This window comes from Mastigoproctus giganteus, chromosome 13 (assembly GCF_048544385.1).
Source record: "Mastigoproctus giganteus isolate SK-2022 chromosome 13, ASM4854438v1, whole genome shotgun sequence".
In the NCBI taxonomy this organism is placed as follows: domain Eukaryota; kingdom Metazoa; phylum Arthropoda; class Arachnida; order Uropygi; family Thelyphonidae; genus Mastigoproctus; species Mastigoproctus giganteus.
In genome coordinates, this window is record NC_143587.1 from 18,261,140 (window position 1) to 18,278,534 (window position 17,395).

General features: G+C 38.5%; 1 protein-coding gene across 7 annotated transcripts in view; it reads left to right on the forward strand.

Annotated features, from left to right (window-relative positions):
• The window catches only part of LOC150075824 (uncharacterized), a 376,562-nt gene that overhangs the window by 145,460 nt on the left and 213,707 nt on the right, over positions 1 to 17,395 (forward strand). For 6 of the 7 annotated variants that reach the window (XM_090387480.1, XM_090387477.1, XM_090387479.1 and 3 more), the window contains exon 3: positions 2,224 to 2,313. The exons of the other annotated variant lie outside the window; for it this stretch is intronic. In XM_090387480.1, the coding sequence (XP_090243606.1) occupies positions 2,224 to 2,313 (90 nt within the window). The remainder of the gene's footprint in view (positions 1 to 2,223; positions 2,314 to 17,395) is intronic. 7 annotated transcript variants of the gene reach the window in all.

The window sequence follows — 17,395 nt, forward strand, 5'->3', positions numbered from 1 at the left end:
TATGAAACAATCTGTACAAAAATGTGTAAAACCAGCCACTGTACTAAATGTGTGAATGAGTGGTTTGTGGAACTACGAGAAAGATTTCGAGCATCTACCTTGGCCAGCCCACTCCTAGGTTCTCAATTTGCTGTTGAGCATCTGTGACGTGAACTGGAAAGGTGTATTCGACAACCCCTCTGCTAATGTCACTCTAGGAAGCGAGGAGTTTTGTTACATAAATGGTCCACATATCTTGTGTCACTTTTAAACACCTTGGTGACTCAGTATCACATCGTGTGGGAGGAATGATTCGGGGCAGCGGCGATAAAACATGCTATTAGGTTATAGCCCATAATGTGGCTAGACGTTTGTGTCTTTGGTATGGCGCAACGGCGCTTCCACAAAAACAAATCCTGTGCAACTACTAGAACTCACTTGTGGACGACTGTCCAGAAGTCAGACACTGTTGGGTGAAAGTTTAATCTGGAGTTGGTGGTGGTGTGTGCGTGCGTGTGTGCGTGCGTGTGTGTGTGTTAAGTTTCGAAGCAACCACGGATACTAGGCATCAGTGTATTGTGTCCAATAGCATGTATTCTTCGGTCTGTTTGCTGAACGAAAAATTCGATTTTCGGGGAAACGAAGTTCTCCCGAAACTGACTAAGTCTGCCACGTTTCAAAAAAGCTTATGAAAGTTCCTCTCGTTGAGATGGGATTCCAATCTACGTCTTTTCCACACGGTGATCGTAGCCGAAGTGCTAACTGCGAAGATAAATGTAGGGCTTCGGCGATGGTGGATATGTTTTTTCCTTGCTGTTGTTTGATTACTGAAAAAGTCAAAACAGCCTCATCAGCGTACTCCCGATTCGCACATTAAATACCTGCGGATGGAAGACGTTAGGAGAAACTCATTTCTTTTGTGTATATGTTCTGTGAATATATGCCTTGGGTTCTACGTCTGAGTGAATTATTCACCTTGGAAGATATTAACAGATATACTTCTTCCTTTTAAACGAACTTTCACAGTCTGGAAGACGTTTCAAGAGTACTCATTGTCACCTCGGCATGATGGCTTGCTGATGAATAGTTCAGAATAGGTTCTGAAATATACTAAATAGTTTTATTCGGAATAGTTTTTTTTTATATATTCTATGTTGAAATGTGATTGTCTTAATAGTTTCTTCAGAGTGTAAATATCTGTTAGCAGCAAAGATGCTGCATTATTCACCTTGGACCTGAATTGTCATTCTGGATGAAATCTTCATCGAGGAACTTTTCTTTATGGATCCTGACGATTTAGGAGGAGCAAGAAGCACTCTCCTCTGCTTTCCTTTAGTCTTGCTTTAACTCTTTTCTCTTCATTTTTACTGTCGGATCCCTTTGTCTGATCCTCCTCTTTTGCTATATCTTTCCATCCCACTTCTAGTTTTCCATACTCTTCCTTCTACTCCAAATTTCACTGTTCACCTTTAATCGCGCTCTCCTGGGACTTTGTCCTAGGTTGGCGCAGCGCGATGATCCTGGCCGCCTCCTCGTGACGGGGATTGGGGGTGGTATGTGGTGACCAGGTGTTGCCACTTCCCACCTGCTAAGAGACAGGTACCGTCCAACAACTGTACAGTAGAACCTGTCATTACATTTATACACCCAACACATTATATTCAAATGGCCGGTTTTGGCATAAGCTTCACCACAAGATGTACAATAGCGGATAATGGGGGGGGGACCCTGGGGTCCGCAACATCAACACATGAATACTTGAATTCAATACCTGAGGAGGTAGAGTTCAGATACGCTTGATAGGATAGTGTACCTTGGAATCAGAAATTGCTACACCAGTTATCTTTTATAAATTCTCAAATCACCGCCTTCCATCGATATTCTAATATTTAACTACGCACTTGATTGCAATATTCATCTGCTACAGCTCTTATGGATTGTTGCGACTGCTTGTAATTAGTTTCTCAAGAAAATCTGTTGGTATAAGTACTTTTGAAATTGGCTACCATTAATTTTAATTCTCCTTCGTAATTGATATTAAGAAGAAGTTGGAAGTGTGTTTTAATGGAAGAATACAACTAAAGTCGTTCGCTTACAAATGTTCTTGAGTGTCATCTAGACACAGTAATGTCTTTATCCTTTGCGAAACGTTCATTGCAATGTTTACTTGTGTGGCATCAATGAAACTTGGTTATTTAGCCTGCCATTACAAGATTTTTTTTCTTTCTTTCTTTTTCTTTATAGGAATCTCTTGAAAGGGAAATTGTGGAGTTGAAGTCGCTGCTTCAAGAAGAGCGAGACAATGCTTCACACTTACAGCAGGAGTCATCCACGGTAATTACTAAAAAGATTTCTTTATGATATGCCACTTTGCTGCGTAGATGGTTCGATACACATCCTCCCTAACCATAATGCACGCTGTAGCTTTATCGGGGTTCCAGTCGATCTTTGGAAATGAAATAGAGAAAGGAGGGTGTTTAATAAATCCCTTCTTCTGGGAGGGTGCGGGATGGTAAGCTGCAACCCAAGATATTTCGTCACGTTCTGGCATTTCTTTAATGACATAAAAATAGATAATTCGGAAGATGCCCTTGATAATTTTGGATCCATTCCTTTTATAAGAGCCTTTGCTACGGAAATATTTCTAAAAAAATTCTAGAAAGTTTTTATTTTTCCAGTTTTGGTTTTTATACGAAAGCGAAAGATATTCGTAATAATTAGGGCGATCTTCTTACATACGTTTAGACATTTTCTTAGATCTGTTTTATTAAATTTGGAAATTATAGATGTTATTCTTTTATTCTTTTTATTTTAATTCCGTTTATTCTTTTATGTGCATTTCTTTTCTTCTCCGATATATCATTACTAAAATTAGCGCTTTTTTTCTCCCCCTTCTTTTCTTTTTCTTAGCCATGTTAAGAAGGAAAAAAGAGTAATTTAGCTTATGGTTTCATTCCTCTGTCGGGTTATTTATACAGTGCTGTCTAAAAAAGCGATTCACATTTGTCTGGGTGAAAGACCGCCCACTAACAATCCTTCCACGAAATAATCATTAAAAAGTTGAATACTCTCGTTTAAAGAATCTTCCATTACTAAAATTTCATTCATTATCAGTTTCTTCAATTGGAATGTATGCGAATGCAGAGCATTCGGCTACTTGCATTTTGATTCTTTCATTCATTATAACTTTGTATTAATTCCAGTCCTAAGCCTTCATTCAAATGCTCTGATTGGAATGAAAGCTGTAACCAAAAATTATTGCTACGGGATAAATTGATTTTAGAGCCTTAATTGCGATTTCGAAATACAGCGTTGAACATTGAAAGAATGGCAGCTTACCTTTTAAGAGACTGAAAAATCTTAGGTAATTTTCTTTATAGGGGAAAAAATGCATAAATCAGAGATAATATGTTAGTAGTCGATGTGGGCGGATAAATTTGTTGAAATTGATAAAATATTATATACCTCTTGTGCCTATGGAGATACACTGGCATATTAAATCGGCTCTGTTGAAAAATTACATTTAAAATTTTAATATCTATATGGTAAATTGATTTCTATTAATTCTAATAAAAGAATAACATTGCACTCCAATTAGGAGGGAAAAAATGATCTCGTTTATTGAAACAAGCTGAAAGAAAACTACAGAAAACATTTCAATAATTCAACCATTTAGAGATCAATTTGGCGACGTTTGAAAATCCTTGTGAATACCTTTGTCGAGTGCAGAGGAAGGAAAAATAAGGTGATTGTAAGAAATGGTTAGTGAAACGCTGCACTTTTTTTAAAATTAAAATTACGAATTATGAGAACACACTAGTGAAGGTACGCTGCGCTGTTTTTAATCAGCGCAGTCAAATTGGCATTTTCAAGAAAGAAAAAAAAAAAAATGAATGAGAGTTAGTTACAGTAAAACGCTAAAAAATGAATGAGAGTTAGTTACAGCAAAACCCTTTCAAAAATTAGCAAGTTCAGAAATTCAACGAGTAGCTTTCCAGTGAGCAGCTTTAGCCTCCTGTTTCATTCGCACAGAAAGCAAGAGAATTTTTACTATAATTGTGCAGAATGTGCGACCGAAATTGAAGGTAATATGTCCTCATGTAGCAGAACTTCTTTTAAGCTTGTCGCCAAGCTATCAAGAATCTCCATTCTGGTGGATCATACGTGAAATCCAGTGCATTGATTAAACCAGTTACGGCCGTAAGGAACAAGGGATTCTTCAGAGTACAATTTTTTTTACCTCCTATGTCAAGCAAATGTGGTGCAGGATTCCCGAAGATTACTTTCTGTTAACCTGGAGCCTAAGAGTTCTTCAATAGATCCCATTTCCGTATTAGATCATTCAGTTCACCTTCACTATGGAAAACAGGACGAATAAATGAATAGCAGATTTGGATATTGTATTGAAGTTTTGTTTTGGTGATGTTTCCCATAATATTGCACATGCAGAAATAACAATCTGATGGGTGGTATCTGGGTTCATGCCATACCAAAGGCAGGGCCGAACTTAACGCTCGGACAGACGAGACAATTGTCTACGAACCGTAATTGACGATATCCGGTTGGGATGCTGTTCAGTTAACTAGAATTTCGTTTGAAATGAGGCAAGTCATTGCAGTACCTTACGTAGCAGCTAAGCAGGACAATACTAAAAACCTGACTGTATTACCTCCTTCACTCGCGTGCAGACAACAAAAGAGGTCAACTCAAAATGGCGTCTTCGCGCCATATCGTAATATCCATATACTTGTACTTAGTCATCCAATCAAGGAATTGTTTTGACTAGTGTCAAAACAATTCCTTGATTGTTTTGACACTAGTCAAAACAATCAAGGAATCATTGCGCAATCTATTGGGCAGTCAACGGTATCGATACCAATTGTGGACGCAATGCCATCACACAGTCACTAACAAATGCAGGCCGACAATATGAAAATTCTCGCATACGAGCTACACTGCTCAACAAAATTAATAAGTCACATAAAAAAACGTGGTGTAACTCGGGTAGCTTGCTGTGAAGCAGGACAAAATTTGGTATTGTAGTGTACCACAGAATAACGATGAAATGAGGAGACGCGAAAAATTTCGAACAGGTATAAGGGACAATTATAGGAATTGTATACGAATTACTAAAAAGGTCGCGTTACAGAAGTCGATACAAGATGCCCAAAAATATGGTCACATGACATCAGTACGGCGAATGATCCCATCCAACGGCTAAACAGGCCTGACAGCGGTGAACCATGCTCGACATAAGGATGGCTATAAGATTATGTGGCAACAAATCCCATTCTTCCACCAGCGCAGACGTTAGCTCACCAAGTGACTGAAGAGTTGGCTGTGGGCGTGCAATGCGACCCCCAAGGGTGGTCCCATAAATGTTCCATCGGATTTAATTCTGGTGATCATGCTGGCCACGGCAGTCGTTGGATATCTTCAGTTTCGAGATATTCCTCCACCACTTGATCTCTACGTGCAGTGGTGTTGTCGTGCATGAAAAGAAAATCAGGGCCAACCGCACCCTTAAAAAGTCGCACATATTGTTCCAGGATCTTCTTTCGGTACCTTCATCAAAAACATGAAGAGGGACGCGATCGTTGATCATTAGAACCGCATTTCTTGTTGTTTCCATATGAAGTAACGTCTAGAATCTGTTTGTAGGTTAAAACGGGACTCAGCAGAGTACAGAAGTGTACTCCATTTGTCAGGACTCCAAGTCATATGTTCATGGCACTAGTTTCGATGAGCTCTATGGTGGTTTGGGGTTAATGGGATACAAACCACTGTCTTCATTGCGTAGAGTACATTTCAATTGAGTCTTCTTAACACAGTACTTTTTGAAATGTTTTCTTTCACCTGTGGCCGCAACATCCTCAAGAGACAGTTGATGATAGGACATCGTAGGGTTGCACCTTGCTGTTAGAGCGAGATAGTGGTCTGTTCTGGTTGATGTAGACCTTGGGCGACCATAGGCAGATCTTCTTGTAATGGTTCCTGTCTCCTGAAACTGTTTCCATAGTGCCCAGACGACACTGTGTGACACATTAAGCCAACGTGCCACCGCCTGCGACTGCCTGGATTCAAGTCGTCCAACAGCCCGCCATCTCAGTTAATCATCAAAATGACGATGACTTGCCATTCGGAGTACTGGAGATGTGGCTTACTCACTGAGCAACTAAAAAAAAAACAAAAAAAAAAAAAACGGGAATAGAGTGATGTGGTCGCAACCGCACCCTTAAAAATTCACGAAAACATTTTGTTCTTTTAACTTTGTCGAGAAGTGTACTATGTTGTGCTGTTAATTATTGACAAAAACTCTTATTACTGGAATATTGAAGAAAGGTGTTAATAGTACCAGTGTGATCACGGAACATGGACTGGGGAAGTCTGCAAGTTTGGATATAAAAAAAAAAAAAAAAAAAAAACGAGAATTGATTTCTAAAGATGACATTTGCTTTTTTTTTTTTTTTTTGAACAAATCAGTTATTGAAATTGGTCAGTCTTCAGTTAGTTCTGATAAGCGAAGTCCCTAATATATTTGTTATTTAATTACACGAGTGCAATTCGGAACAGTACAAATCTTAAATCCTATTTAGTTTTCAAGGACAATTCAAACTTTTTCATTAAAAAAAATTAAATTCAGTAAATTAAAGTCTTTTATCTGGAAACGGGAATGAAAGGTAGAAATATTTCAAATATGTTATAGATATAAAACGTAATATGTAAAAACACAGATGACAGTCAAGTGAAGAAAACGAGGGGGTTCAAAAAATATTTGTATTCACCCAGAAGTAGTTGTGACAGAAGTTTTAAACAAATTACACATTTTTCAACTTTGTCACCAGACAAAATTACACATTTCTGCCGCCTCTCGATACACTTCCGGAGGCTAGTTTTGTAAAGTCCCTGACTACCGAGACAACCAGGACCCGACAACAGAAATCATCTTATTATCATCAGCAGCAAAGTGTTTTTCACGAAGAAAGGACTTCAGGGTAGGAAAAAGGAAGAAATCCGAGGGCGCAAGGTCGGGGGAATAAGCAGGATGCGGCAATATTTCGAACCCACATTCGTGGGCACATCTCACTGCAGCATGCGAGGAATGCGCATGTGCATTATCGTGGAGCAGGCGCACACTTTTTGACAAATTTTCCCATCTTTGTTTCTTTTATAGCGGCACGTAGCTTTATGAGGAAGTTGGAATAATACTTCGCCGTCACAGTATAGCCCTTTTGAAGGTAATCTGTTAGTATTGAACCATGCTGATTCCAAAAAAACTGACAGCATCACCTTACCAGCACTTGGTTGCACTTTTGCCTGTTTTTGGGAGGGGTTATGATTCTGCACGCTTCCATTGTTTTGACATTTGTGTCGTTTCGGGATCATAATAATTGATCCAAGTTTCATCCATGGTGACCATTCGTGAAAAAAAAAAAAAAAAAACTTGCTTTTTTGTGTCCTTTTCGTCTTCTGGTAAGGGGTCAGAAGTCTGGGAACCCATCTAGCAGACAGTTTACTCATATGCAACTGTTGATGCATGGATGTTGATCTGCAGTTCTTTGACGCTAATATGGACATCTTCCAGGATTAATGCCTTACGTTTTGCCACACTCTCCTTTTTGTTACAGCAGTTGATGGGCTTCCTGGGATTTCTCCATCATGCACTGAAGTTCTTCGAATTGTTTATACGAATGTGCAACAACAACACTGTAACCTGGGAAGTCCTCTCCATAAAGAGCGACCATTTCTTCATGGATTGTTTTGTTTTCCCTTGCAGAAAGAGGAACCGAATCACTGATCTGTATTCCAGTTTATTCATAGTGACACTTCACTTCATTCAGCGCTGCAAAGAAAAAAAAAGAATTTTTAGATCGGAACCAAAATTTCTGTGGTTGCTAAAAAAACAAATTCATCTTTAAGATTATTACTATATTTAATACCACTCTTAGACCACTTGAAATTAATAATATAGTTTATTAAGCTATTCGCCTAAACTACTATATATTAAAGTAACATTTGAGGTATCTTACCGACACCCATCATCATACCGTGCTGTTGGGAGAACAAAAATAGAAAAGGGTTACAAATTTTTTAAATTTTTTTTACAATTACCAATATTACAAATACAATTATCAATATTACGATTACAATTGTAATTGTAATATTGGTAATTGCATTCAAATTTGCAACCCTTTCTGTTTTGTTCCCCCAACAGCACAGTCTGATGATGGGTATCGGTAAGATACCTGAAACGTTACCTTAATATATAGTAGTTTAGGCGAATAGATTAATAAACTGTATGATTAATTTCACGTTGGTATAAGAGTAATATTAAATACTGTATAGTAATAATCTCAATGGAAAGCAACCACGCAACGCCCTTTCCTAACTATATTAATTTCATCTTTCTATCACTACTACTTCTCGGTGAATACAAATTTCTTTTGAAACCCTCCCCTCCTGGTAAATCTCTGCTTTGATATTTGTTTAAACTGCAGAACAAATATTTCTAGAAGCTGTCATTAATCCACGTTTAATGAATATAACTGTTAATAACTGTCAGGTTCATCGGGATTATGAATTGCTCTTTAAGTCTTATCTCTTTTTCTCTTCCAACAATTTGACCGGAAAATGTTATTTTGGATGTCATTAAATAAACTTTTACTGCACTAACAACTTTAGATTTTATCAGAGATACTTTATTTGCTTGAGGGAAATTCTGGGGGTCCTTCGAGCGATGAGACTTGTAATCCTATCCTCCTGGCTTCAGCTGGCTCTCTTGCTACCCACGAAATCCGAGTCAGGTGATAGCGTGCCTTTCAAAACCATAGGGGCAATAACCGGCAAAATATTTGAGCGAGGGAGGGAGAGAAATAAGAGAAATTAATTTAAAACCAATGAAAGAGATTAGAAATTACTTTTTAGAATATCTAAAACAATGCTAATTAGACATAAAAGATTACGGTAATAGATGAATTAAATAAATGTAATGGGTCATTTAAAAAAATATCTATTAAACAAGTTTCATTGCAAGCTAAACAATAAAATTATTTTAGAACCCTTTGCCCATATGCAGAAAACAGTAGATTACGCATAATTACACATCAATAAAGAGCATTTTATGGTTTAAGCAGTTCTCATAGAGAAAGCGTGATGTAACGTGCTGCAGCTTTACTCATAAGGGTTTCCGCTACTTCACTGGAAGTACACTATACTCTGAAAAACATATATGAAATCAATTCCGATACTAGTTGCCGTATGAAAAGTAGAAATAACTGTAGAAGTGGTAAGGGAGCATTCATATAATGCAAGGTTTGATTAAAAAGTTTGGTGGATGATTTCATAATTTTTTAATGCAAAGCGATAGCCAAAAGATTGTGGACTGGGCTTACAACGGCATCTTTTGAGCATGCGCACACTAAGATTTAACTCGTTATGCGCCTGTCTCGCGGAAAGCTGCTTTGAATGAACGCTTTCTCATTCGTCGCGTGTAGAAATTATATTTGAATTAAGTGCGAACATCAAGTTTTGTTGCAAACTTCGAAAGTCAGCCATGGAAACATTCGTTATAGTTTACGGAGGTGATGATGCTATGGCGGAAAAAAAAAAAAAAAAAAAAAAAACAGTTTTCAAGTGGTTTCAAAGGTTTCGTGGGGGACGGAAATTTTTCGCTTAAAGATGAAAGAAACAGATGCCCGGAAACATCGCCAAACGATGAAAATGTCGATGAAGTCCACACCATCATCCAATTCGAGAAATTGCTGAATGTCTGTTTCAACTGGTTCGGTTTAGTACTTTTTGACTGAGGGTTTGTGCATGAGGAGATTGAGTGCCAAAGTTTGTTCAACGCATTCTCACTCGAGATCAAAGACATCATTGAATCTTCCTTTCAACTGAGTTGCTGGAACAAGTCGTGTTGGAGTCTGCATTTTTAGCAAAAATTGTAAATGAGCATTGGGTGTATGGATATGACCCAGAAACCAAGGTTTAAACGCTCCCAATAGAAAATAACGACCGTCGCAAAGGCGAAAAAACGGCTTGATGGAAGTCAAAATCACATGTGAAGGTTTGTTTGTTGTTGTTGTTGTTATTTTGTTTTTTTTTTTTAGGATCATTAGCAACTAAGGCCATATTGCTCCGGGAATATGCGGTGGTCATTCCCTGACCTTTTCGCATCCTCCGTATTTGGTGGTGACTGGCTCGAACCCCGGTCTAATCAAGAAGCGTGTGCTACGCACTGCTGCTCCTTCCCACCTGGCTACGGAGGCGCCCCATGTGAAGGTTATGTTGATTTTTTTGACAACGACGGGATGATGTTATCAGAATTGTCTCTGTTAATGCAGTCTACAATGTATATAAAGTGCTTAGCATCATAATACACAGCCATTTCTGAATAAACAGAAAATTTTTAAGGTGGCATCGTTTTAGGTTATATCTCATATTGTGAATGCCTTCACAACGAGTTGCCATGATATTGCACTACTTCGAATAAGTAACGCTTCACCTAAGGAGAAGACTAGTGTTACTTACCTACCCACTCACTGACGAAGGGCCAAATAGCCCTGAAACAGTGCTGTCTGGGTGGTGGTACCTATCTGAGAATAAGTAACACTAGTCTTCTCCTTAGGTGAAGCGTTACTTATTCGAAGTAGTGCAATATCATGGCAACTCGTTGTGAAGGCATTCACAATATGAGATATAACCTAAAACGATGCCACCTTAAAAATTTTCTGTTTATTCAGAAATGGCTGTGTATTATGATGCTAAGCACTTTATATACATAGTCTAAATTTGTTCGCAGCTTGAGGCTCTAGCCCTAAATGCGCCTTAGTCTAAATACATCATACACCATCAGGCATCTCTCATATTGTGGAGTTATACTTCATAACTGTTTTTGCCATTATTGCATCACTTGGGTACCTACCCACTCACTGACGAAGGGCCAAATAGCCCTGAAACAGTGCTGCTAGGGGGAGCTTGATGATGTCCGGAGTTTCCGAGAATAGGTAACAACAGCCTTCTCCACTGGGGAAGCGTTGCCTATTCGAGGAGTTTATGAGTTTTTGAGTGGTGTGAGTTGAAGGAGTTACTGTCCCTTTCATTCTTCTACACTGTTTCTTTTCCTCTTCCACTCCTACTATAACTTTCCCTCTACCTTTTTTGCTTTTCTAAGTCTAATAGGGACAAGTGGATATTCGAGTAGATATTCACATACATACATCAAATAGCCCTGAAACAGTGCTGTCTGGGTGGTGGTACCTATCTGAGAATAAGTAACACTAGTCTTCTCCTTAGGTGAAGCGTTACTTATTCGAAGTAGTGCAATATCATGGCAACTCGTTGTGAAGGCATTCACAATATGAGATATAACCTAAAACGATGCCACCTTAAAAATTTTCTGTTTATTCATTATTCAGAAATGGCTGTGTATTATGATGCTAAGCACTTTATATACATAGTCTAAATTTGTTCGCAGCTTGAGGCTCTAGCCCTAAATGCGCCTTAGTCTGCAGTCTACAAATTAATGTGTTGTGTGTACGACTTGCACTTCTTCCTGTGGGTACCAACAATTTCGTTTAGTACTGTACGTGTATAGTTGGGTCCGCCTCCTCGTGGCCTGGACGGATATCGGGAAGCAGCCTTCCTGGTGATCGCTGCTTTCTGGTAGCTTAGTGGTTAGAAACAATTAAACAACACAACGCACACATTACGCAAATATAAGCACCACATTCATTTCTGGCCATTGTACAGAGTTTTGTATATCATCACAGAGAACCATGGCGGAGTTTAACCTAACGTTTAGGCGTCGCCTTGCATAAGACACACATAACAAGAAATTAAAAGTTTTAAAACTGTTCAGAAATGTAATCAGCCATAAACGACTCGAAAAATGGCGAAATGGTTGGCTCCTTCACTACGACAATCCGCTGTGTCACTCGTCATCCGTAAATTTTCGACCTACAAAAATTTACAAATTTTCTTATTTGGCACACGCGACTTTTGGCTGTTCCCAAACATAAAAATTCAAGGACTCCAATCAAACACGATGGACTGTCTAAAAGCAGGTCGCCGTAGCCTAGTGGCCAGGCGCGCGGGTGCATAAGTACACGTGCTTTGAGTGACCGGGGTTCAAGCCCGTGACTACTGAATGCGGTGCTGTTTCTTGTATTCTGTCTATCTTATGACCTCCTCTGACCGTTTGGTTGTCCCGGAGTATAAACAGAAAATTTATTTTATTTTTTAATTCCCAAAACAAAACATTCAAAAATGATCAGTGATAGGGATGATGGAACAAGTGTGTGATTGCAAAAGGAGATTATTTTGAAAAATATTAACAGTATAAAAATTGGTTTTTGAATAAAATTAATTTTGCAACGTGCACTGAACTTTTTAATCAAACCTTGTACGATGAGAAGACTTTCGATAGAGAAACGAGTCTAACTACACTTCAGTCAGGTTGTCAAGTACGAGTTTGGAAAATGTCCAGAAAATGCCACTTACGAGGAATCTTCAGAGAAACGAAGTTTTAAGGAGTTGTCATTATGTGAAGATGCATCTCATAGTTTGGATTAAGGCTGTTTTTGTACTTCTAAGGATTCTCAGAAATGGCCTGTATTGTAATTTTGAACAATTTTCTACTAACTATACCGTTGCATCAAGATTAATTTTGATTACTTGCACGCTTTACACCACGATAAAATCATCTATTGTTCAATAATACGTCCGATCTCTTTTACTGGAGCATTAATCACTTGAAGATGTGTTGCTGAACAATAAATGAGTTTATCGTGAGTTTAATTAATTAAAATTCTGCTTAAAGGAATTAATCGCACATTAATGTAAAATATATCTAGGGTGACACGTGACCGTCAAAAACCACACGAAATCAAAATAAGTACAAGACACTATAATTTATGATTTATTGCAGTTCTTTTCCAGATGTGGTCGCGATGATTAATCGCGAAAACATACTTTCATTTATGCCGATTTTTGGGAAGGGAACGAGCGCTGTGAAATTGTAACAGGTTAGAAATTTTTCTAAAGAACGCAGAACGTAGGTTGAAAATTTATTCGCCATCCGATTGGTTGGTTGTTGCAGGCGCATCAGCAATTAGGCCATATTGCGCCGTATATAATGTCTGTAAATTGGGTGTATTTACAGACATAAAAACCCGAGTCTCCCGGGGAAAAAAAAAGAAACCTTGCTTTCCTCGTCTGCGACTGACTAACTCAGCCACGTTGTGAAAAATACAATAAAAATTCTTGCGTCTCTGACTGGTTTTGAACTCGTATCTTTTCCATCCGGTGTGTGTGGGGGGGGGGGGGGAAGGACGGTGATAATACAAGTGATGCTACCCACTAGGGCCTGCGATCCACCTTTTTGTTCTAGAGTAATATGCGCAATATACTTTCGCGCAATATGACTGATCTTAAAAGCTTTCCAGGGATCAAAGAAACATACGCTGAATATGTGATATCATTGAACTTTTTCTTATTAAGTAAAGTCTAAAGTCCGATGACGTACTTCATTACAAGTTTGGTAATGCCCGCAGTGCGTTACATTTCAGGCACATTGTATTTTATTTTTCTTAAAATTAATTGAAATTGAAATTTTTCTGTGATTAACTGAAATGAAAAGTAAATACAGTTACATACTTATCAATCTTCTTCTTATCAATTAATTAATAAGATTATAACTTTATAGAACATTTAATAAAACTATAGTTTTACCTTCTCTAAACTCAGCCGTTCAGTTTAATTACAACTGTATAATATTCATTACTCTTCTCTTATATACTTTTTTAAGTCTCCTCCCTCTCCCTCTCTAAAGCTAAAAAATACTGCATTAAAACTGTAAATAAAACGCTCTTAAAAAAAAGGAAACAGAAAGCGTCATCGCTTTTGTGTGATGTTTGACTTATTATTAATTAATTATGAATTCGTAAATAAGAAAAATTGACCGCAATCAAAAAAATTAAATTTTATATATGATAACCCTAGTCGAACCTAATACCGTACACAATATTTTAGAACAAAATTACCCACAATTAAAAGAGTAAAATAACTAAATCTTTAATTTAAATTGATTAGCATAAAACGTTGTAATTTAATTGAATGAACAGCATTCGAGGCGCTAGATCTCGGTGAACCATTTACAGCGCCACCTAAATCAGTCGATTAAGTGTGGAGAAATGCAATAAAAAAAGAACTTCTTTCATATTTTTGTACTTGATATTTGCAGGACTCTTGAAGCTGCTCCCTCATCAGCCTTAATAACTTTAAATCCTTGAGGTATCAAAGGAAAGTTACTCAGAGCAATAACAGAATGGAACGAAGTAGCTCCAAATCATCGCTATTTTAGAACAGGCGCTCCCATATTAAGCAGGAAATGCGCGGTGGTAAGTAGCCTTGAGGTCGAAATGCGAACGTCTGCACCGATAAATAGGATCTTAAAAACCCCAACTTATTTTGCCTTCCATTTAATCATTTTTTCACCGCAGGAAGTTTTTTTAAAGATTTGGTATAACGATCCGAGAACACTGAAGTCATTTCCTGGATCTGCCTCATCTTTTGTTGTCTGCACCTTTTAAAGAGGTGCGGAGAACATTTTTTTCCTGATTACTTTCTTGAAGTTATGCCTTTCTACCCGGATGTTTATTATGATATAAAATCCCCGTATTCTCAAGTGCTGATGCAATGGCATGTACTTTGCAACAAAATAAAATCAAATTAATCTTCTCGTCCTTCTTGCTCCAGTGCCATTTCTTTGCGCTAATGAGGGATCTTTGGAAATTTTGTTATATATTTTTATCAAATTTATTTTTTATATAATTTTAATAATGCAGTGTTTAACATTTGCTGTGTCTATTCTGAGGAAAACATGAATGACACTGTATATTGAAATTTAGTTTTATTTACTATCTTTATTAATTTACTTCCCCCCTGCTTTAATCAAATCGAGCTTGATTTTAATTGCAGCTAATAAAATTGAATGTTGTCTCTAACTCCTAAAGTTAACGACCTCTTAAGAAAAAGACCAGTTTCCTTTTTTAAAGTAAATGTTGTCGTATCAAGTATTACGTAAAAATGGTCAAATGCGAGGAAGATTGAAAAACCATTTGTATTCACCTAGAAGTAGTTGCGATAGAAAGATTATATATGTATATATATATATATATATATATATATATATATATATATATATATATATATTTTTTTTTTTTTTTTTTTTTGATACCTTGAAATCTCTATAGCAGTCACACAAATTTTGGTGTCGATCTGACAATTCTTTTTTTTTTTTTTTTTGTTTCAGCACTGAATAAAGTGAAGTGTCACAATGGATAAAGTGTATTACAGATCAGTGATTAAGTTCCTTTTTCTGCAAGGGAAAACATCCAAAACAATCCACGAAGAAATGGTCGCTGTTTATGGAAAAGACTGCCCAGGTTGCAGCGTTTTGTTGCACATTGGTATAAACAATTCAAATGTGGAAGATTCTATCATGGACGATTTCTTCATCATGCATTGAGGAAGAACCAAAGTGCATGATGAAGAAATCCCAGGAAGCCCAGCACCTGCCATAACAGGAGCGTGTATAGCAAATATTGAGGCATTAATCCTGGAAGATTGCCATTTTATTGTCAAAGAACTAGTTGTAGAGCTGCAAATTAGTGTAGAATCTGCAGAGAACATCATCCATCAACAGTTGCATATGTCTGCTAGGTTGGTTCCCAGACTTCTAACCCAGAAGAAGGGCACAATGTCTGCCAGGAACAGCGCTAGCGTTTGCAGCGGCTGAGGCAAAACACTGTAACTTCGCCTAATTCATATCATATCTTAACATGCATATACGGACCGATGAGCCAAAACATTATGACCAGCGAGTCGTTATGCAAATTGAAGCAACTGCAGGTGAACTACGGCGCGTGTGCGGGTCGGGACACGGCATAAAAACGCCTGATACTGAGCTCCATTAATTAGTGTTACTCTTGGTCTTCAGATGGGAAAAGCAGTGGACTTAAGCGAGTTTGACAAAGGCCAAATTGTAATGGCCAGATGACTGGGTCAGAGCATATTCGAAACGGCACGGCTAGCGGGATGCTCGCAGTCAGCCGTTGTTAGTACCTACCGAAAATGGTCCGAGGAGGGGGAACCCACGAACCGCCCGCGAGGTGTTATACGACCTCGATGCCCGAGCTCATCGATGCTCGAGGTAAGCGAAGCCTCTCCCGGATGGTACGTCGCAACAGAAAGGCGACTGTGGCGCAACTCGTCGGTAATTGGAATGCTGGTGACGGGAATAATGTTCCACAAAACACAGTACATCGAACTCTGCTGAAAATTGGGCTTTATATCCGCAGGCCGCTCCGAATGCCCATGCTAACTACGGTTCACCGGCGACAGCGCCTACAGCACACGAGCATGGAAACTGCACCTTGAGTGATTGGAAGAAGGTCGTCTGGTCCGATGAATCACGTTTCCTGTTGCACCACGTGGACGGCCAGGTACGTGTGCGTCGTTTACCTGGGGAAGTGATGGTACCTGGATGCACCGTTGGCGCGAAAACAAGCCGGTGGCGGCGGTGTCATGCTTTGGACGATGTTCTGCTGGGATACCCTGGGTCCAGTCATCCATGTGCCGGGCACTCTGACGTCTACCACCTGCCTAAACATCACTGTTGACCAGGTACACCCTTTCATGGCAACGGTCCTCCCCTCTGGCGGTGCCGTCTTTCAGCAGGATAATGCGCCATGCCAGACCGCCCGGATTGTTCGAGACTGGTTCGCGGAAGATGAGGAAGACTTCCAGGTATTGCCCTGGCCTCCAAATTCCGCAGACATCAATCCCATCGAGCATCTGTGGTTTGTGTTGGAACAGCAACTCCGATCTGCGGCGTCTCAACCACGGACCTTACAGGAGTTAAAGGATTTCTGGTTACGTGTTGGTACCAGATACCACAAGACACATTTAGAAATCTTGTAATGTCCATGCTACAAGAATTAATAAATGCACCGAAAATTGTCTTTTTTTTCCACTTTAATATAAGCCAAAAAAAAGAAAAAACACAGAAAAAGATATCTTAAATCAAGTTATCTTACTCGTAGTTATAATTTGTATGACACCTGGCGCAGTAGCCAGGTTAAGAATAGGCACACTAATTGCGTGTCCCCAGGAGCACCCATATTTGGGTACGTTACGTACGGCTGTCGAACCTAAATTAATTACAGCATTGCTTGGGTTTACTTTACTCTTAAAAGTAAGAAATATTTTTAAGTGAACTGAACGTTTTTTATTTATTTATTCCACCACATTACAGTTTTGTACGATCGTAATGCATGTGTTAATTGCATTTTTATAAATAAATTTTCTGTTTATACTCCGGCACGACAACCAAGTCAGTAGAGTTTACAATAAA